Source organism: Terrapene carolina, unplaced genomic scaffold, assembly GCF_002925995.2.
Source record: "Terrapene carolina triunguis isolate 2854851 unplaced genomic scaffold, T_m_triunguis-2.0 Scaffold66, whole genome shotgun sequence".
NCBI classification, from domain to species: domain Eukaryota; kingdom Metazoa; phylum Chordata; order Testudines; family Emydidae; genus Terrapene; species Terrapene triunguis.
In genome coordinates, this window is record NW_020664417.1 from 96769727 (window position 1) to 96792541 (window position 22815).

At 49.1% G+C, this 22815-nt stretch overlaps 1 protein-coding gene across 7 annotated transcripts in view; it reads right to left on the reverse strand.

Annotated features, from left to right (window-relative positions):
* Nucleotides 1-9612: 9612 nt before the first annotated feature.
* Nucleotides 9613-22815, reverse strand: part of LZTS3 (leucine zipper tumor suppressor family member 3) — a 140515-nt gene continuing 127312 nt past the window's right edge. For 4 of the 7 annotated variants that reach the window (XM_024193798.2, XM_024193799.2, XM_024193797.2 and 1 more), the window contains 3 exons: nt 14257-14745; nt 12266-13096; nt 9613-10644 (listed from right to left, as the gene is read on the reverse strand). In XM_024193798.2, the coding sequence (XP_024049566.1) occupies nt 9934-10644; nt 12266-13096; nt 14257-14706 (1992 nt within the window). In that variant the 5' untranslated portion in view covers nt 14707-14745 and the 3' untranslated portion in view covers nt 9613-9933. Of the gene's footprint in view, nt 10645-12265; nt 13097-14256; nt 14746-17870; nt 17976-22815 lie in introns of all 7 variants that reach the window. The other 3 variants (XM_024193796.2, XM_024193794.2, XM_024193793.2) reach the window with 1 other exon arrangement.

Here is a 22815-nt window from a genome sequence, read left to right on the forward strand (position 1 = left end):
CTACTAGGGTGTGGCATTTTGCACCAGTGGGGTAGATCTGCCCATGTGGTTTTGTCCCTTCAGTCATCCGAAAGGAGCCAAGGTACCATGCCGATAGACTAGAGAAATACAGTGTCTTCCTAAGAGATGGGCCCAAAATGATACTCTGGATCCAACCTGCCCATACTTGGATTCTGACCAAGTTTGGATCCCAGTCCAAAATTCAGAGTTGCCCCGGTCTCTGTTTGGATCTGAATGTAGCCTGTAAACATACAGACACAATGGTTGCCAGTGGGGATCAAACTGATACCTTCAATGCCATAAACACAAGCCCTACACCTGAGTTAAAGGACTCCTTCTGTCAAGAAGTAGAAAGCTGTTATAGTTGCAGGGGCCAGCCCCTAGAGGGAGACATGATCATGCATACTAGGGGCCTGATTCACAGCCCAGGGAAGGCAATGGAAAGACTCCCACTTACTCAGATGGAGTTTGAACCAGGGCTTGGGCCAATGTATCTTTGTAAGGGAAAGCCAAGATTGATTTCTTCTGAGAAAATAACCATTCAAATCCAGAAAAGTACGATCCTTGCTCTTCAGGCGCCTTGCCTGACACTGAGCCAAGCTACGGATTTTATGATAATCTCTTTGAATATTATTCAAGGATTTATGATCTAAACAAACAGACTCACCTACCAATTTCATCCATACCCCCAATGGCTCCAATAAACTGCCATGTGTCTAACTTAGCTCCGGAACCCTGTATTCCGTTTGATCTGCTAAGGGAGGTCTCCATTAACAAGCTGGCATTTGTTAATAGTTCCCACACTGCAGGAGCCATGACTATCATTGTTTCCCTCTTCTACTCAGACCAAGAGTGATCTGTGGGACCTGTGAGGCGGTGTGGCAACAGCTGTGTATATATGTAACAGCTGGCAAATGAAGTTCTAAGGGATCCCTCCCTCACTTGCTGCTCTGCGGCATGTATGAGGTGTTGCTGAGGCTGAGTCCGCACTGCGGCTTGTTGCTAGGTTTGGAACTGTTTTCCAGCATGGTTGCCGCCAGCTGGCTGCAGTTGTAACACTGTTTTGAGCCCCCCAACTAATGCAGTGACAAGCCATGCGACAATTGCGCATGCTAGGCAAATATAGGCAGAGCATGAGAACTAGATTACTTGGGAGCTAGTCCGGAGCATGTTATTGGCTAGCACAAGTTGTTCCAAGAAATATCTGCGCACACTGGACAGGGAAATCATGGGGATCAATAAATGTGCTGGAAACCAAGTGACAAGCATAGCTCCCAGAGAGGCAATCCTGAATTGGCTGGTAGCTAGCATAGGTCAAGCTCTAAACACAGATGGGGATGATAAGAGCAGATCCTGCTAATAATTTCATGGCAAAGGAGCTGCCAAAGGCAGCTGATTACTAACAGAAGGTGGTTCCTAAGAAAAGATGGGCAATATTTCCTTAATAGTGGAAGATCCAGGCCCTTCTGCGATCCCCTGTCCAGCAGGCACTGAGACTCACCCTGCCAGGGGCTGACTCCGGCTGGCTTGCCAAGCCAGTTGCTAGGAGTTCCAAAGGGAAGGGGAAATGGAGCGATGGCTCCTTGGTGCAACATCTCTCAGGGGTGCTTGCACGGTCCCAGGCAATGTGCAGGGGCAACTTCCATGGTGTTTGGAGAAGGGCCCTGGTCGCAAATGTCCTGGAGGGGCATAAGTGGTCATGTGCATGGATTTTTATGTCTTAAGCTACAGGGGTAAAAACAGGAGAATTCTTCGCACTGTATCAAATCTGGGGCTAACCAGGCTTTCACTGTTGTCACTGTGCTGCACATCCTGGCTGCCGAAACCCACCCCAGCAGCTCAGTTCCTCACTGCTTGAGCTAATGGCCTCTCGCCACGGGGTGCGAACAGCATAGGTCCTATAACGGAGTTGAGCAGTTCAAATTCCATCCAGCAGTGGGCAGTAGTTCACACACATTAGCCTGATCACTACAGAGCACACTGGCATGCCCCTGGTGCCAACCCATGGCCTGTTGTGGCCTTGAGCCCCACCTCAATCAGTGAGACGTTACTACCTATAGGAAGTTTATTCTTTGTGAGGGACATTTAATAAGTTCTCTCCTTTGAGGCGAGGGGCACAAGGGGGCAGGGGGGAAAGGCTGTTCTCTTTGTTCTCCCATAGCACTTTCAAAAATAGGTCTATTTTTCCAACCCCTTTCAGCTGGAGATCTCAGAGCATCTTACAAACAGTAAAGAATGGACACCATTCTGAGACACGGAAGGATTATTATCCCCATTCTACAGCTGGGGAAACGGAGGCACAGAGACATGCCAGGACTTGCCCAAGATCATTTAGCAAGTCAGCAGCCATGTTGGGAACTGAATCCAGATCTCCTTACTGCCAGTCCCAGTCGTTAATCACTCAACTGTGCTTCCTAGGGCTGATGAGAATAACTAGGTCGGCAGAGAAATACACGAAGGGAAAACCTATGAGTCTCATTTCACTACATGCTGCAATTTTTCCTTTATGGAGCCCGAGTTCGGGCTCAGCGATGGGAGCATCTCTCACTCCTGAGTTAAGATGGGCTGAGTCTATCCAGACATGCCAAGCAGGGGTCATGAATAAAGGAGTCTGACTTCAGGTTTTGCCTCTGAAATCTTTTATTCCCTAATAACCTGGGCATTAAGGAGCTATTAGGGACAGAGATAAAGTGACACTCACAGGACCCAGTGCTGCTGCTAGCTGTTAGCCTACGATAAACAGAGTTGTTTAGATTCCCAATCCACCTCCTACTGAAGTCCACGGAGTCCGTGGGAGTTAAATGGCACCCTTCATTTGGCGTAGACCAGTTCTATAACCCTGCACTCATACAGCCCCTGAAATCAAAGGATCTCAATGTGCTTTTGCAGGTGAAGTTTCTGGGGAAACAGAGACAGAGAGATGAAGAGACTTGCCCAAGTCAGCACTAGAATTGGGAAAAGAACCAAGATCTCTCAACTCCCTCTCCCCAGTGTAGAGGAAATTTTGATCAATGCTTATTTCCTTAATAGACTCTGAGCCCTTTCCCAGTGGACAGATTCTCCTCTGCAAGCCCACACCCAATGCCCTAGCATCGTCTACCATTTGAAATTATAGAAACATAGAATCATAGAATATGAGGGTTGGAAGGGACCTCAGGAGGTCATCTAGTCCAACCCCCCGCTCATAGCAGGACCAATCCCCAACTAAATCATCCCAGCCAGGGCTTTGTCAAGCCCGACCTTAAAAACCTTTAAGGATGGAGATTCCACCACCTCCCTAGGTAACCCATTCCAGTGCTTCACCACCCTCCTAGTGAAAAAGTTTTTCCTAATATCCAACCTAAACCTGCAACTTGAGACCATTACTCCTTGTTCTGTCATCTGCCACCACTGAGAACAGTCTAGATCCATCCTCTTTGGAACCCCCTTTCAGGTAGTTGAAGGCACCTATCAAATCCCCCCTCATTCTTCTCTTCTGCAGACTAAATAATCCCAGGAATTATTGAAGGAATAATGAAGGAAATAATGAAGGAAACCACTCCAAACCCGTAATTCAAACACCCTAACTTGGCCTTTGGTCATGATGGCCCTGGGCTCATCATCTCAAACAAGCTATAAAGTGCCATCAGCAGAAGGAAATCCTGGAGCATACTGGATCATTAGCCATGTTCACGGCCATTGAAGTCAGGTAGATGGGGTAATAGGGCTGGTGGCACTGTTCAACAGTGGGTTTCCTATGAGGCTATCCTGATTTGGGCATTTCTTCTGAGCATCCAAGTCTCAGAAGAAGAATGGAGGGAGCTTCATGGCCTTGCCTAGGTGGGCTTTGTGGAAGGCTCGCGCCAAAGCAACAACAGGACGTCAACATCTCAGGTTCCCCACAGGACTATCAATGGGCAGAAGGAACACAGATAAACAGGACAGCAAGGGATGTGATCCAGGGAGATGGAGAACACCTCCCATTCCTACTGGAGTTAATGGGGATTTGAGGATGCTGAGCACCTTGTAGGATCAGGCCTGTAGTCCAGAACTTCGCTCTTGAAAATGACTTCTGCTCATATTGCCAATCCCAGGCACCCACATAGAAGTCACAGAAGTTTCTTTTTTTGTTTTGTTTAATAATCATATATACAGAACTAGACCGTTATTTACATCCAAGTACACTTGTCTCTGTATAACTTAGCAGCATATAGTATGTGATTCGGTTCCTATTTCAGTTAATAAGCACTTCACACACAGAAAACCGTCAGTGATTTTCCTACAGTTTTACGCTAGCAACGCTATTGTTTGCTTGTCTGTTTGCAGCGATGTGGTTGATCGCCGGTCAGTCGATTGGTGGAAACTAAGCAGTACTGGGCATAGCTAGTTGCGCAGTTTTTATCTCTAATCCTTTCCCGTATGGCTGTGAAGCCATTACACACCTGCTGCTCTGGAGACGAGCCAAAGCAACCCAGGTGTGACGTCTTAAAGCAACAGAAGCAAAATCATGGAAGAAAACCAAACACACAAAGAAATAAAGGGTCTGATTCTTCCCTCCCTTATACGAGTGTGACTCATTTGAGCTAAATCTTCAGCTAACATAGGTCCGGGGCTCTGTGGCAATGAAGTTATGCTGATGCTCACCAGCCAAAGATCTGCCCTACTGACTTCAATGGAGTCATTAAGGATCAGAACCTTCTGCTTGGCAACTCACCTGCAAGAGGCACCTCCGGCAGCTCGCTGGGGCATTAGCTCAGTGCTGACCTGGGAGGGAAGAATGCCCTTTACTGAATCACCAGCCTAACTTCCAAGCGCACCTCGGGTATTTGGTGCGGCTCTCCCACCGAAGGAATGGCGGGCTCACAGCTGCATAGTTCAAGAGATCTGAGTAGATCCCAATCCAAGGTGACGTAGCTGCAGGAAGAATGGTCATGACACACGACCAGAGGGTTGGGAACAGGCATCTTCCGCCTGTAAGGTGGAAACTCTCTGCACAACACCCTCCCCTGTCCTTAAGTGGCTCTGTGGTTCCTAAAATCGGCAGCGCGTCCAGCAGAATGAGTCTGTTTATCACCCAACCCCAACAGTTCTGGTGGAGACTCAGGGAAAGGAAGGGACCCTACAGGATTCATGGGATAAGTAACCTCAAATGGGCCCCTCAGCCACCCTTTTGTAATGGCAACACACGGGCGGGTGTCATACATAAAGAGCAATTCGCAGCACAGTCACCCTGCAGAAACGGTGACTTTGCTGTCTGGCTTGTTAAAGTGTCTGGCTAATTTGCATAGAAATCAGAGCCAGTTAAGGAAGGGGCCGTGGAGTGTTCAAGGTTCAGCTTTTTCTTTAATTTCCCTTTGCACTGGCTGATTCCTGTCACAGCCTTAATGTCACTTAAACATCGCCAGATCCTCAGCTGGTCTAGCTCCGACTTCAGTGGAGCGACACCGATTTACAGTAGCTCAGGTTCTGGCCCAGAATCATCTCACACACCCGCCTCAATGGCGTACAATGGACATTAAGGGAGGTCTTAAAACACCCCCCTCCCTTTACTGCAAAGATCTGGGATGCCACAGAACACTGGATAAATATGTATTTAGGGGCTTTTTAATGCATGGATTGTTGGCCTCCCTACTCTGGGACACACCTAGGGTATATCTTCACAGCAGCTAGACACCTGTGGCTGTGCCAGCCAACTCTGGCTCATGGGACTCGGCTGTTTCATTGCTGTGTAGACTTCTGGGACCCGCACAGGGTCCGGACTCCAGCCCAAGCCCAGAATTCTACATAGCAATGAAGCAGCCCCACAGCCTGAACCCCCCAGAGCCCAAGTCAGCTGGCACAGGCCAGCAGTGGGATTTTCTTTGCTGTGGAGACATACCCTGAAGGAGCTTTCAAGAGGTGTACTATTGATCTGATTAGATCACTCATTATTTAGGGAATGTTTCAAGCCTGCAGAACATGTAAATCTGCAATCGGTCTGTTCTGCTCTTGTTGGGCATCAGTAGGAATCTCAGGTATGCATTGAGCGGGTAGAAGGGTCCTCTGGATGGCATCAATGGGAACACAGGTGAACATCAGGGGTGTGAACATTCTCAAAGGCTGATTGGGGCCCTTTAGAATGATAGGGGGAAATCCTGGCCCCACTGAATTCAGTGGGAGTTTTGCCATCAACTTCATTTGAACCAGAATTTCACCCATAGTAATGGAGGAGATCTAACAGGTCCTGGGGCTCATCCCATTCGGAGTGCAGCTACAGTTCCCTGAAAATTCTCGTTACATGATGGCCTGAAAAATTACATGTAAAGTTGGTCTGAAATCTATTAAAAATATTTGTAACTGCTCAGCACTTTTCCCTTCCACCCAAGGAGCTCAGAGCCCTTTGTGAACAGGAATAAATTCATCCCTGCGAGGTAGGGAAGGATGGTGATCCTGGTTTAATTTATGAGGAAACTGAGGCCCAGCAAGAGGGTTTGCCCTGGGTCACACAGGCCCCCACCATCCCTTAACTCATGAAGAAGCTTAACTCTGAGGGTTTAGGGCACTCAGCCCCTCACACTGACTGACGGGGATTCAGGGTGCTCGGCCCTTCGCAGGAGTAGGCGGGTGGCCAGCTCCATTCAAGTCAAGGGAGTTACTCTGCTTTACGCCAGTGGAGGAACAGGCCCAGCTAATTTAAAATGACAGAAACAGGGCCTAATTTTGTACACACGTAATTCAGCCTTCACACACAAACTAGGCATTTGCAGACCTATGTGGCCCAGGTATGGCTCCAACAGGCCAACAACTGGGCATGCAAATTAGACACAGACACCCCCTCCCGCCCCCGGTGCACAGAATGTTTGCCTGTGGAACTGCACTGACTGTAACGGCAGGCACCGGGGAGGGAAAACAAGCCCTCGCCTGGGAACGGCGCCAGGTCTAACAGCAGCAGAACTGGCAGGCGCTGCCACGCCAACGTTCTAGCCGAGTCCTACTCTCTGGTGTCTGCATGCTGCTCTGCGCACACAGCCTCAGCCCTTTGCGCCCTCAAGCAGCACCTGTTATTGCCCACTCCGCTGCCGGGGGCGGATTAACGATCGGCACCTGGAGACCCGAGCAGGGACACAATTGCACCATTACAAACGGGCAGCAAAGCGAGAAATCAAGCTTGCAATGGTCTCGTCCATTGTTAAGACTGGAATGCAATAACGCGCCCAGCTGAAGCCCTCGCTTACGGACGGTGGCTGGGAAGCAATGCCCCCTCCCGCGCCGTCCTGGCTCTACAGACAGAGATGACGGTGGCTAAGGTTGCTCCTCTTCATATGACTGGGAGCTTTGCCACTGATCTTGCTCCCGTTGACGTCAATCTCCCTCCTACTGTAAGTGCTTCTGCTCCCGTAACGGGGCTACAGGGCCTACAGTCAGAGCCGGACTCCTCTCTCACAAGGATGTTATACTGGAGTCCCATTGACTTCAATGGAGCGGCAGCTGATTCAGGGCCTCATCCAAAGCCCGTTAAGTCAATGAGACTTTCCACTGGGCTTTGCATCAGGCCCACCCTGTATATTCAGTATGTGCACCCCATCTCCAAGCGCCAAGCCCACTCCTTGTCCTACATAGCCCACCCCAAGACCAGGAGAGTGCCATTTGGCCATCAATCAAACACCGTTTGTGAGGCAGCTGGCTTGGGCTCGTCTCTGGGACAGCCAGTTTCACAGGTATTTGCTTTAGTTTTTGCCGGACTGATGCAATATATTTTCTTTGCCTCCCCTAGTACAAGAGCAGCAGGGGGAAAACTGAGGAGCCCTCCCAGGACAGGCTGCGATGGGTCATCCTGCGAGAAGCCTTCACTTGTACAGCAACAGCGACCACTGTCATCCACCCGCACCACCCATAGCCCGTGCTGGTCACTGCTGGCGCCTGCTCAAAGGGCAAAGTCAGCTGGAAAACAACAGCCTGAAACTCCCTGAGAATTGGTCAGTTTCCCCTTTCTGCCGTGAGCCCTGCTGCTGAATCCTGGGCTTTCCCCAAGATGTTGTAAATCCCAACCAAAGTTCAACACCCCCCCTCTTCCCCCCCGAGGAATTGTGAGCCACCAGCTCGTAGTGCGAGCTCAGCTGAGGGGACATACGGAAAATGAGCAGCTTCCATGTCTTTTCTCGGCTGCTCTTTCCACAGCGCTGAGCCTGTCTCGTCCTGCTGCTCTCGCTCAATACACGCTTGGGCCTGAACTCTCATTGAAATCACTGTGTAGGGGTTTGTGTCGCTGCTCATTCGACACCCTGTGCATCTTTGTTCCTTCTAGCTCTCCCTCTGGAAAGGACACTGGGCTTCCTCCTGAGTGACACTGAGCCTCCCGCACACCACTGCTTCAACTGAGTCCCACCTGAAGACCCCGTTACACTTCCGGAAGGGTGTGACACATCTTTAGTAGGAGACAGAATCAGGCCCATTTATGGCTGAATGCTGCCCTTGGGTCCAGGTGTGAGACTTGGCAATTGTACGCCCGCATCTGCAGGCAGACCTGGGCCCCTAGGATTTTCCTACGTCCCCGACTCAGCATGGTTCTTAGGCACATGCCTAGAATATCAGGGTTGGAAGAGACCTCAGGAAGTCATCTAGTCCAACCCCCTGCTCAAAGCAGGACCAACACCAACTAAATCATCCCAGCCAGGGCTTTGTCAAGCCGGGCCTTAAAAACTTCTAAGGAAGGAGATTCCACCACCTCCCTAGGTAACCCATTCCAGTGCTTGGGTCCTTTGTTGAACTGGGGCCTAAGTTACTTCCTATGATAGGGTCTTAACTCCTGCCACATCTATCCATGGTGCTGATGCTTGTTCACTAGCACGGCAGAGTCTGCAAATGTGTGGGCGGTTTCCTGAGGCCCTTCTGTAACTAGACCACCTCTCCAGGGAACCACGGCAAGAGGAAAGTCAGCTTTCTTTTGGGAGCAGGATAGTGTCGCCACCTGGCGTCCCCCACGGCTTCCTTTCTGATTTGGACAAACGTGGAAGGAGTTTGAATGCTTCTCTGAAGCTTAGTCAAAGTTCTTCCCTCTGGGATCTCGCCTGAGGAATGGGACTTGCTGCCTGAATTACTGGGGACTCCTGATTTTGGCCAGGCCGGAAATACAGGAAAAATAGTGGGGTTTGCTGCCATTTCTGCTTCTAGTCCTGATCATTGCCAAGAAGTGGAAGGGGACGTGAACGTAAATAGCAAAGCGAAAGCACAGCATGTTTTCGGAACCTCAAACGCAACTCTCAGTTCATTTTGGGCAGCGGTTGGTGTTGGCTCATTGTACCTCAACTGGCTTATTCTAGCCCCTAGTGACATCATGGACCTTGGCAATTGTTAGCAATGCATTTGCTATAGAGACTTATTTGAATAGGGTCAAAGCCCGGTTTCACTGAAGTCAATGGCAAACCTCCTACTCACTTCACTGGATTAGGCTGTCAGACAAGTATCATCAATACCGTGACGTGCTGAACTGCACGGTTCTTCTGATCCCCAGAGATTTGCTCTATTAGCCAATGTGGCTAAAATGCCCTGAAAAACCCTGTCACTTTGCACTGTTTTGCTGCATGAACTGATGCGGGGGGGGGGGGGGGGGGAAAAAGAAGGAGGGGGGGGGGGGGGGGGGGGGGGGGGGGGGGAACAAATGCAGAGGGCAGGGGAATTGATGATGGTGGAAGGGATGGCAGCATATAGAGAAGTAACAGTCACAGCAGATTCCTAAAGGGCCACTGGGCCCTTCCTAGCTGTACTAGGAGAAACTGATGTAGCATCATCAACAGTATAACAATGTACATCCACGGTTAGTTTACTTACAGAGCACTGAGGAAGAGAGTAAGGGTGGGGGGGTTCGGTGCATTCACACCTCTGGTAAAATAGCACATTATTCTTAGGAAGATCACTGGCTGGAGTAGGTAGTACATGCACAGTAATAAAAATTACTTTTATTGACTTGGTCCCTTGTTAGATCTCAGTGGACTCTATTCGCTCCAGCCTGGATGGAGTCCATGGTTTTTTCTCCTCGGTGTAAGGCGGGCTGGTAGCCTTGGTGGTCATCTCATTCACCTTGTGCTCCAGGAGCTGGTTCTTCTGGTACATCTCCACGTAGTTCAGCTGTAGCTGCTTCTGGTATTTGATCACCTTCTCCTTCTCCTCCTGCCACGTGCGCCGCTCCTCCTCAAAGTCCATCACCTGCTGCTCCCGCTGCTGGCGCTCCAGCTTCAGCTCCGTCTGGAGCCGCTCAACCTCCTTCTTCAGGGCAATGACACTGTCCTCGTTCTGGCGCTTCATCTTGGCCTCATCGCTCTCACATGCCAACGGGTCCCTTAGTTTCTCGGTGAGCTCTGCATTGAAATGGCCATGGTGCCCCATGCTGGCCAGCGTCTGCTTCAGGCCAGAGACCTCCAGCTCACAGTGGTTGAGTTTTTCCCTTAGCATCTGCACCTCATTCATCTTTCTCTGCAGCTCATTCTCGCAGATCTCCAGGTTGACAGTCTTGGAGCTGTAGGAGTCTTTCAGGGTGACGATCTGCTCTTCCTTCTCTTTCAGGAAGTTCTTACCTTCTTTGAGCTGAGTCCGCAGCCCCACTATCTCGTTCAGTTTCTGAGAGACGTCAGCTTGCGAATCCTTCAGTTGTTGCTTGAGTAGTGAGATCTCACCAGCTTTCTGGCACACCTGGAAGAGCAAGTGAGAGCTATTCACAAGAGCGCAACATGTGCAAATGGCAATTTTCAGTGGCTTATAACTTGGCCAAATCAGAGGCTTTTCATGGGATAAGCAGGGGGGAACTCCTTGACCCCAGAATTATCCCTTCTAAATTTTTTTGTTCCCACTCCAGTGCACGGGGGTGATAGAGTTCTTCAGAAACCAACCAACCAACCAACCAACATTAGGGCTAGGGTTGCTAATTTTGGTTGGATGTATTCCTGGAAGTTTCATCACATGACATAATATTTAATTAAAGATTAAACTTTAATTCCTGGAGGCTCCAGGACAATCCTGGAGGGTTGGCAACCCTAATTAGGGCAAACATCTTAACATTGGCAAAACTACTTCCTTTTGGCTAACTTTGTTCTTGGAAATGGCTGATTCATGTTTGCCGAAGCTTACTTCTAAAAATAGTCAGCCTGAGGCAGAGACCAGGAATGGAAAATTTCAGCCTGAAATGTTTAAGTTTGGTAAACGTGTCAGCAACTGAAAACTGGGTCTGATAATGGAAAGTATTAGGAAGCCTTAACTATAGGCATCACTGCCAACTCTCTCTCTCTCTCAAATAAAAAAACAAAGCATTTGAGCTGTGAATTCAAGGGTTTGTTTGTTTAAACACAGAAGTTCCACCAGTTTAGTTTAAATCAGTTTAAAAACTGATTTACTTAAAGTGGTGCAAACCCCTTTGTGGACACACATCAGTTTAAACCTGACATACATCAGCTTAGCTATCACCTACCAGCTGAACCAACATAAACCAGATTTAACTCAACTAAAGAGAGTGCACGTACAAAGTTGCACTGGTTTAACTGAAATCAGTTTAAAAAGAGGTCACGGCTTTAGTTAATCCAGAGCAACTCGGTGTGTGGACGAAGCCTTGGCTGTATTACCACATGCCACAGAACAGATCAGAAGAAGCTTCCAAATCCGGATGTAACAAGGATTATAATAATTGGCACCAGTTATTGATGGTGGTTGTGCCATTCTCACAACCTCTCTGCCGCCAATGGGAATAAGGTAAAAGATGTTGACAGAGATAAAAGGCAAATGGGCACAATGGAAACCCCCATTTCTTTTCCCACCAGTTCATGCACTTCTAAAATCAGAGGACCCCAAAATGCTTCATGAACCCTAGCTCACAACATCTCTATGGGATTATCACCCCACTGGGGAAAATAAGGCGCAAAGAGAGGTTCTATGATTTAAGAGTAGGGAGGCTGGGAAGAGAATCCAGTAGGCTAGGGTCCCACTGTTCTGCTGTGGCCACAAGCCAACGTGTCTACTAATCTTTGATGTTGAGCAATTATTTATTCACGCCCAGATTGCTTGGGCAAGGTATCCTTCAGTCCATTAGACACCGGAGGATTTTATCTGAGTTTGGCCTCTTTGTTGTACTCGATTAACTAAATGTTTTTTGATCCAGCAAAGCACTTGATCGTGTGTTTAGCTTTAGGCATGTGAGAAGCCCCCCTGAAATTAGTGTTCCAGTGCTTTGCTGGATTGGGATCTATGTTAGCATGGACTGATGCTTTCACTCCCCAGTCACTGGTGTAACTAGTATAATGCTGTGATTTTGCTGGGCCCTTACCTCCCACTTGGTTTCTTCAATCTTGGGAAGAAACTCAGCCTGTTCTTTCTTGAAAGCCACAAATTTTTTCTCCAGCTCTTCTCGCTGCTGGAGAAGTTGCCCCACATCATCCTGGAGCTTTTTTTTCTCTTGCTGGAGCTTGAAGATCTGGAGCTGCAAGGCCTGTTGAGCCCGCTGGGCCTTCTTGGAGACCTGCTGCAGTTTATTTGCATAATTTTGCCTGAGGTCCTCCATTTCACGTTCCCAGATCTTTTGCTTCTCCTCAAACACTTGGAAGATGGCAGCCTCACTTTTGTCCAGGTTTCTTCTCATCTGCAAGACCTCCTGCTCCTTCTCCCACAGCCTGTCCTCCAGGTCCTGGATAACGTCATCTGTCGAGGGTGAATGGAAAGGCATTGTTTCGTTCAGATGGTTGAGCCTATTGAAAGAAGTAGTACTCTTGCTTGAAGACCGTCCACTGTCTGAGGTAGATATTCCATTGTATCCCACTATGTTCTTATCTACATAGGTTGTGCCAATGCGGTTTATGTGACTAGTTGAAGCACTCATTGGGCCAACGTGCTGACTGTAGCCCGTGCCGTAAGTGGGCAAGCTCGTCAAAGAGTTACGGCCAGAATCGGAAAGACCTCCCACTTGGTTTGTAGTCCTATTAAGGCTGGTCTTCTCCAGTCCGCTTTTGCCTGCAGATGGGCTATTGCTGTTGGTGTGATTCAAACTCTTTCTGTTCTCTGTTATTCCATTGTTCTGCGGCGGGCAGAGATTCTGCATGGAATGGAAGTTTTTAGGAACTACTGGTTTAAAGGCTGAAGGTCTAACTAAGGGCTCATTGCTCTGCAAAGGAAAAAAGAATCACATATCAAACGTAGTCAGGCTTTGTAACAATACACAAAAGCTAACGGGACTGATCCAGAGCTGGGGTAAATCAGTGTAACTCTATAGGCTTTGTTAGAGTCAATGGAGCAACACTGACTTACCCCAGCTTAGAATCAGGCCCCATGGTTTTCTACTGCTCAACTTTAAAAGACACTGTAGCTTTTTGGATTTCATATTTGACAGACATCATGAGTAACTACTGCCAGCGCTGTGCTCAAAGCACTCCATTCCCCCCTCAATCTCTCTCGCTCTGTGACTGAACTGAATCAGAATTTGTTCCAAGATCCTATCATCATCCTTTTACACTCTATTCAGGTGATCACCATTTGCTTCTCTGTAAGAGAAAAAGGTGTCATCCTCCCATGGTTCAGAGTTGTTTGACAGCCCAGATAGAAATTGCTCCTTGTTGAGCATTATCTTCAAGTTCCATGGTGCTATTTGTTGCGTCAGACTATGTTTTGAAAGGCTTTTCTTTAGTCAATAAGGGTGTGTTTTTAAAAGGAATATACCCCCTTTTATTGAAAACTAAAGTAAGCCCTTGGACTAGTATGGAAAAAACGTTAGCGATGGCAATTATTTGCTCTGATAAAGCTCAGTGAAATTAATGGCAGTCTTTCAACTGACTTCAGTAAGCTTTGGATTGGACCCACATAGAGCCTTTCACTGGAGGATCTCAAAATACTTCAAATATCAGTTCAGCACAGCAAGGTGAAGGGACTTGTCCAAGGTTTCACAGCCAGGCCTGACCTATAAAAGTCTAGCTTCTCTGTTGCCATTAGCCAACTCTCTACATGGAGGCGTACATATGTGACACCTGCACAGGCTCTAAATCCCTTTTGAAAATGATATTTCAGCTCCCAATTCACAGAGACATTGCAATGCTAAGAATGTCTAAATACCTTTAAAAATCTGGACCTAACCATGACTTGGTAGCCTAGCAGTGACAGACTCATTACCAATCCCACGAGTTCCCAGAAGGTAAAGTTTTACTCTGCTCAGACCACTGAGAATTACAGACCAAGACCTGTCCTGTTCTCTCTGCTTCACTGTCTGGATTTGCATCATTGGACTTATGCCTTGCAAGCATCACAGGGCACCAAGGTATAACGGAATCTTACCTGGTCCAATTTGCCAGAGACCGGCAATATCTTTGGTGGGTTACTGGGTTCTCTGTACTGGGGAGGAGGCGGCAGGTTTTTCTCGTTGTTGGTGGTAACGTTCCCACAAATGTCTGTCTTCATCTTCTCACTCTTGCGCAGGTCCCCATTGATGTAGAGGGAGTTGGAGATCTTCTCTGACTTGTAGGTCTTCTCCTCCCCGGAGTAACGGTTAGAGATCTCCCGCGTGGAATAGCCATTCCGCGAGCCATCAGCCTGCCTGCTGCTGCTCTGGGTCCTGGTTCCCACGCTCTTCATCGCAAACTCTTGCTCATTGGCGACTCCGCTGCCCACGCTTCCCATAGTGTTTTGGGAGGCAGATTCAGAGGGCCTGGAGGCAAACGAGTGGAAGGTGTCCTGGCTCTGGTAGCTTCGGTCACTAAGAACAGACAGGGTCTCTAACTTGGCCATGGCAACTCAGAGGTGAAGTTGAGGCATGAGTCAGTGGCACTGAAAGAGAGGAAAAGAAGAGTGTTACTGGATTGCCTTTATTTGCTATCTCCCCTTTGCTCAGCACTGAACACAGAGGAGCAAATGTGTCTCTGAGCACATGGGCTGTGTGTGCTGGGGCAGGAATACTCCCCTCCCAGCCTGCGGAGTGGGACAGCTACTGCTCTGCACCTGCTCCTGTGACCGCGTTAACTCCCATGACGGCTGAGACCCTGCTTCGCCGGTGGGAGGCAATGGCTGGTGGATTCCGCTAGCAGCAGATCCACTGACTCTGCTCCTCTCCTAATCTGCCCCTGCCCAGTTCTGTGTGCCTCTATGGGCAAGAGCATGCTGGAAGTCCTGCTGCATAGGTTCCCCAAATCCTGTCTATCCCCATGCAGCAGAATTGCTCTGGTTCCTCTCCATCTGGGGATCTTAGGGCTGTGTTCACCGGAGCTGGAGGAGCAGGAAGTGTGGTGTAGCAGGCATGTGTTACAGCGCTGCCCAACAGCACTCTACTGGGGGTTGATAGGTTTAAGGTGACCCAGCTACCGAGTCACTGCTGCAATATCTCTCAGGTCAAAATAACCTCATACAGTCACTGCAGATGGAACATTCCTCCATGGAGGTCCCACCTGGTCCATCACGGGGCCTGGGTGGAATTGTTCCCTCCAGTAAATTCTCCAGTATGGTTTGAAATGTCCTAAGTGATGGCACTTCCACCACCTCCCCGGAGAGACTAAATGTGAGCTGTAGGAGGCTGTGGAATAAAAAGCTTTTCCCCCACAACAGTTATACTAAAATTTTCCTTGACAAATTTTTACTCTCTTTATCCCTAAACATTCTCCCTTTGATCACCCTAAACAAGCCCTGTCCCCTTTGGCTGTTTACCCTTCATACGCTTGCAGATGCTTATCTTGTTCCTCCTCGTTATTGCTGAAGCCAAGCTATTGGTATTTAATTCTTTCCTCCCATGTCGGTTTCTCCAGCCTGGTAAACATTTGTGTGGCTTTCCTCTGAATTCCCTGATATTTATCACCATTAAATGTAGCCAGAGTGCTCTAGGTGTGGATGCACCAGTCCTGAACCTCCAGCCCCAGAAGACCATCTCCATCCTCTCTCCAATGCAGGCATCTCACTTGGAACATCTTCATACTAAGTGATTGGCCAAAAAGATGACCTCATGGCTACATTCCAGGTCACAGGGGAGTTCTTTAAATCAATGCTTTGAGCCTCTAGAGTGACAAACTATGGACTGTGTTTTCAAAAACAATTAGTGATTTTGGATCCCTCACTTTTTGGGTCCTCAACATGAGGGACATTAAATGGGCTGGGTTTTCAGAGGGCAGCTGGTCAGCAGTGTATGGAAATCAGGCCCTCTTTAAAAGGGTCTCAAGTTGGGTACCCAAAATCACTAGTAATTTGAAACTTTAGGCTTATGACCTTTATTGATCACATCTGCACTACACAAGCATCCAAACTATGCTAAATAAGCTCCCAAAGTTCTGCCCCAGCATGCACGGGGTGGGTGTAAAGACTGGGATGTACTTTTTAGCCTTAGTCTCTGTTTATGATCCTGGTCAGACATCTAGATGTGCACCCCCAGGGCATCACCACCCATGCTCAACCAGATACTGAAGACATGGCCAACCCATAAAATACAAAGCCCTAAAACGGGTCACTCTAGATTTTGTCTGAATAGGGTTTCTGGGAGGATGACAGTGTTATACTTGATGACAACACCGGGTTTTCTATTCATTTCAATCACTAGTTAATTCAATCCAGCACCTCATCAGTATGAAATCATTTCAATAAAAAACAAAACAAAACTGAAATTCCTTTATTTTGATCACCCTACTGGTTATTATTGGAGAATTTGATCCAATACTAGCTGTGGGCATTTGTTTATTAGAAGAGAAGGCCAATATTCTGAATGCGAGGGCAGAAGAAAAATCACAAAGAATAGCCATGTGACAATAATCTGGGCCTGATCCCCTTAGTCATTAAAGTCAATGGAAAGCGTCTCATTGTCTTCAATGACTAGTAGGCCAGATCATATAGAACTATATGCTGTTATCCAGACAGACCCTGATCCCATTTCACTGAAAAGCCACCAATTCTCCACTACCTTACACTCACTGTAGTCATTCATGGTTGTACGAAGGGGGTGTAATGTACTACCCAGCCTGATTTCTTCATTCTCTGCACCTTGGAAGTCGTGTTTCACTTTCGCAGGTGTAAACGGCAACATGGAGTGGGCAGGGTAATGGAGAATCAGGCTCCTGGATTTCATTCTGACTGAGCATGGCAGGGCCTGTCAAAAGCACTGCCAAGAGTTTTGCAAGCTATGATACGCACCCGACTGGTCATTGGCTAACGAGAGCAGATGCTTATTCCAATCAAAATGATGGGAAATGGAGGTGGTAGAAATAAGAGGGAGACACTAATCAAAATAGAAACTGGGTCAAATCCCAAGGGCCTGCCTCGTTTCTTCACTCTGGTAAATTCAAGTTTTGCTTGACTATGCACTGAGCAAGCACTTCAGGGTCTGTCCCACGAGAGGTGCATTAGGTGCTTTGCAAACAGTAAGACGACAAGGTCCCAGTCCTGAAGAGCTTAATTATACTTGGCACTTCCATAGTCCCTTTCATCCAAGGATCTCAAAAGCACTTTACAAATATTGGGTCCGATCCTCAGCTAATGCAAATCAGCCGCACCTAACTTCAGTAGAGTTCTGATTTACACAAGCTGAGAATCTGGCCTGGCCTGCAATTAAACCTTGCAACACCTGAGAGAGAGAGAGAGGCAAGGCCGGTCTTTTGTTGCAGGGGTCTTCAGTTCTAGGTTTTCCAGGCTAAAACCTTGTGTTGATCGTGGGTGGACGTGGACTGGCTGTAGGGAGTGCAGCAATCCAACCTCAGGGCATCCTGGAGAGGTTCCCACCCCATACAGTGGAGATAATGATGCCGACCCACCCTGGAGATCCTCAATGGAAAGTACCATGTGAGTCTGATCTGTTAATAGCAGCTCGGTGACACAAAGGGTCAGACCATGCTGGGGGTCTCAGTGGGAGGTTTCGTTCTCCCAGGGTGTCATTGTGAGGTTAGCCCTCCCCCAAGCAAAATAGGACAATCGGTTTTATTTACTTTGGCGAGCCAGCTTAGATCTAAAGGTCGGCTCCGATACAGCAACTCCTACGCTCTCAAGTGTCCCCTGTTATCACAGCACACTCACGGGTCTGGTTATTTGCACTAAAAATGGAATGGAAAAATAAAAGGTTACAATAAGGTCCATGATTTTGGACTTTTATTTTATTCAACTGCATTTCTAGAGACTGCCCTTTGCGTCGCCACCACCCTCCCCGGGCTCTGCTCTGAAAAGGTCACCTGATCAAACCGCAGCCCTGCATGTTACACCCCCTTGGGCTTGATCCTGCCTAGGGCAGGTGAGCAGAATTGTGCACCTAAGCACAGGAGAAAAACCGGTGAACCGGGTAGGGGACCAAGATCACATATTAATGAGATTGGTGCCAGGTGGCTGTCAAGTTATGAGGCAAGGGCTTAGCTAAAAGCTTCCCAACAGCATGATGATGAAGAAGATGCTCAAACCTGTACCCTGCCTATATTTTAACCCTGTGCTCTTGCGAGTAAGGGTACAAAGGGATGCGAGGATTCCGATCTGGGGTTCTGGTTCAGGTCAGTCTCTCATTGTGTCTTGTTAGTAAAAGCTTCAGGTCTTTCCTGTAAATAATCTCACCCTGATAGCTTTAAGCAAATAAAAGATCCCCAGCTCCTATACAGAAATCCAGTCTGAGAGTACAGCGGGCAGAATATATTTCAAACAGCAAACCCTGGACAGGGGAGGTGACACAAGGTTAGCGGTAGAATTCCCACCCCTCAATGTGACTGCCAGGCAGTGAGGTGCTGTCACTTTTCACCCAAGGCACAGTCAACCTGTGGAACTCCTTGCCAGAGGATGTTGTGAAGGCCAAGACTATAACAGGGTTCAAAAAAGAACTAGATAAGTTCATGGAGGATAGGTCCATCAATGGCTATTAGCCAGGATGGGCAGGGATGGTGGCCCTAGCCTCTGTTTGCCAGAAGCTGTGAATGGGCAACAGGAGATGGATCACTTGATGATTACCTGTTCTGTTCATTCCCTCTGGGGCACCTGGCATTGGCCACTGTCGGAAGACAGGATGCTGGGCTAGATGGACCTTTGATCTGACCCAGTATGGTCTTATGTTCTTATCGCTGGGATTTATGGGCTGCTGCCATCCAAATGTTAAGTTCTCAGCCTTTTTGACTTTATGAATTACACCTGTTTGGTGTACCGCCACAGTAAGGCTGGCTCGAGCCAGCTCCGCACAGCAGGGAGGGACGTCACCTCCACCCCCTGACTCATTCAGTTGGCCACCGAGCATGTCTGGGCTGTGGGGGGACACAACCAAAAAAATATAACTCAAAGCGGGGACTCACTTCAAAAAGTTTAAAAACCGCTCAGGGTGCAGGCAGGGGGTAGCTGGGGCTGTGTGCAGGCAGGGGGGTAAGCTCAGGGTGCAGGCAGGGGGTAGCTGGGGCTGTGTGTAGGCAGGGGGTAGCTCAGGGTGCAGGCAGGGGAATAGCTGGGACTGCGTGTAGGCAGGGGGTAGCTCAGGGTATAGGCAGGGGGTATCTAGGGGCTGTGTGTAGGCAGGGGGTAGCTCAGGGTGTAGGCAGGGGGTAGCTCAGGGTGCAGGCAGGGGAATAGCTGGGACTGTGTGTAGGCAGGGGGTAGCTAGGGGCTGTGTGTAGGCAGGGGTAGCTCAGGGTGCAGGCGGGGGTAGCTAGGGGCTGTGTGAAGTGAGGGAGTAGCTCAGGGTGCAGGCAGGGGGTAGCTACGGGCTGTGTACAGTTGTGTGTGGGGGCTACCAGTGCTGCTCCTGGCTGGGGGAGAGGGGGGGTGTTCCAGCTTCAGCCCCACACCACTTGCGGCTTCGGGGGCTTGATGGGGTGCTGGTATTAGCCCTGCGCCGCTCCTGGCTGGGGCTGCTGGCTTTAGCCCCACGCTGCTCCCGGCTTCAGCGCCGGAGCTCAGAGCCAGCCGTGGGGCTCCGCAGCCCCCCTGAAAGAGCTTGCAGACCCCCAGGGGGCCACGGATCGCTGGTTGAGAACCGCTGATCTAGTCCACTGGAAAGGCAACACACTGAGCCCTCCAGCCCCTCATTGTTGCAAATCTAATTATACACAGTCATTTTTTAACGGAGTGAAATAAATTAGCACTCGGATCAGCCAGTCCAGTCCCTGGCACTTGTGTAACACAAAGGCAATGACGACAAGGTGGATATGCAGAAAAAAAAGCCATTAAATGAGTACTGGGCTGGAGGGTCTGGTCGAGCAGGAAAGCTTAAGTTTATTGTGGGTTGCCTGGCTAAGGGACCATCCCTTATGGACAAACCCTAGAGAAGTGAATAGAGAAGGATACCCTCATTATCAGTGTTTAAACAAGCCTATATGAGCCTATAGTAGGGATATAACACTCTAGGGATTTCAGAGTTATGTCTCCAGAACCCTATTGGTTTAATCTCCACTAAATCCAATGGAATTTTTTCCATAAGAGCACTAAGGAGGGGTGTGAGCAGATGTAATTTCCAACCTGCTCTAAACCAGTGTCCACACACTGGGAAGACTCAAAGCTCACCCCCTTCCTTGGGTTTGTATTTAACAACAAAAAATTAACAATGATATAACAAACTTCTGCTCAAACCTTCTACTCAGGCTTGGCTGCTCCTACGGTTCCTCCCTCAGGACTGCTCAGCCCACACCCTAAGTACTCTCTCTTTAGGCAGCTGATCCTATTTCTTTAATATCCGGGCAAGGTAATAAGTCACTGACTTCAAGGAGTCCGCAGAACCCCCTCAGGAAAACACTGGTACAAGGGTGTGTGTGTGGGGGTATAACAGCTACAATGCGCACATACATTTGAAGGGTGTAAGCTCCAAAGAGCAAGCAGTCATGCAGGGAAACAGAGGTTGGTATTTGGTGTAATGGGATGAAACTGAACTATGGAAAATTTAGACTGAAGAGCAACAAAAACAAAACAAACAAACAAAAAGCATCCAAGCAGTGAGGTGTATTTGACTGCAGATCAGTTTCCGAAGGTACATGGAACCTCTGTTCTTTGAAGCAGGATAACGCTATGGACCATACACTAGTGAACAAACCTGCACCAGCGGGGAGAGAGAACTTGTGATCTACTGTCACAGGGCTTCTCCAGGGTGGGATTTTCACATGCACGCTGCTTAGCACTGGCCTAACCCTGCTTCCACTGAAATCAGTGGGAGTTTCCCCCCTGAGCTAGATATTGGTGCAGGCAGTTTATGTAGCAGTTCATTGCCTTTTGTCCATTCACTTTCACACCGATAGCACTAAGGATTAGGGCCTTCTTTTTCCAGCTAGTCGCGCTGCTTTTGCCCTCGGCTGAAATGGCATCACAGGAGAAACTGTCTGAACAGCAGCGGAGTCCGGGTTCTCCCCAGAGCTCCCTGGAGCACATGCTCAGCAGTCAGGGAAGGGAGTGGGGGGAGAGTAGGAGTCAGAGGTGCTTGTAAGTGAGCAGTCGCCCTCATGGCGCGCCGTCAGCTCTGTGTTGCTCCGGCCGTGCTAAGCCCAGTACCACATGCGCACTGAACAGAGCTGCAAGTCCATGACAAAATGACAGCGAGAGGTGCGTAAGGCGACACGCACCTGGCTGGCAACTCTCCAACGCTCCTCTGCTGGATGTTTGTTCTTTTGCTTGATGAGCCCGGGGGAGCGAAGTGCCTGCCAAGCACTGCTGGGAAATAGTGGTGATCAGCTACTGCTGCAACAAACTCCGACAGATGAGCTCATCGCAAAGCCAGACACCGACAAACCACTGCCTCATTTCTTCCCAGCTAGAGCTCTCAGCTGACTGAGCAAGAAAGGGCTCAGCGGATTGGTCCAGGGACAGGCACCCTTTCCCCCCGGGGTTGCCAGGGATTTTAAGTGGTGACTGTGGGATGACAGGTTGGTGACCAGTGTCAAATGAGTTAGTAGCCTCCGTCCAGTGGACAGCTGCCCACATCGCAAAAGACCTCCAGACCGGTCAGAACATTGGCCCCCTTGGCTGCCCCAGTTTAGCGACCGAAAGCTGAGGGACTGAGGGTGCAATTGAAAACCCGCGGCTGGCCTGTGCCAGCTGACTCAGGCTAAGATGCTGTTCAACTGCAGTATAGCCATGCGGACTCAGGCTGCAGCCCGAGCTCTGGGACCCTCCCACCATACAGGGTCCTAGAGCCCAGGCTTCAGCCCGAGCCTGAACGTCTACACTGCAAATAAACAGCCTGTTAGCCGGAGCCCGAATCAGCTGGGATAAGCCAGCCGCGGGTTTTTAACTGCAGCGTAGACACACTTGAGGTGGCCCTGCCAGTTCAGGGTGGGGACGCTGCACGGTTAAGGCACAAAACATTGTATAAATGAAAGAGAGCGCAAGTGTATTCACGTTTGTCTTCTCGCCCCCTCCGGACCCAACTATGTCCAGGGTCAGTGAAGAATGCAACGTGTCAGCAGTGATGAAGATGGGGGAGTGCTGGGGACCCTGACCCTGCATTAATGAGAGCACTGCTGTGCAGACACCAACTTGTTGCAGCCCAGCGGCAGAAGCTAGGCCTGAGAGGGATGCCTCATGATCATGATGAGGATCACACCTCAGACACTTCCATTCTATGCCCCTTTTTCACCCTGTGCGCTTCTGACTCCTTTGCAGTAGGGCTAGAGCCTTGCTGCCGCTCAGGGCAAATTAGCCTTCACTCACATGTGCTGGTGTAACCATTGCCCAGGCTGACTTGCTGTTAGGGTGACCAGGTATCCCGATTTTATAGGGACAGTCCCGATTTTTGGGTCTTTTTCCTATATAGGCTTCTATTACCCCCCACCCCCATCCCGATTTTTCACATTTGCTGTCTAGTCACCCTACTTGCTGTAGAGCTCAAACCCAAGACCTCTGGATTTAAAAGCATGAGCCTCTACTACTGGAGTGAAGGGTGAGCGGAGGCAGTAGCTGACTCATAAGCCTCTGCAGATGGTGTAGCCA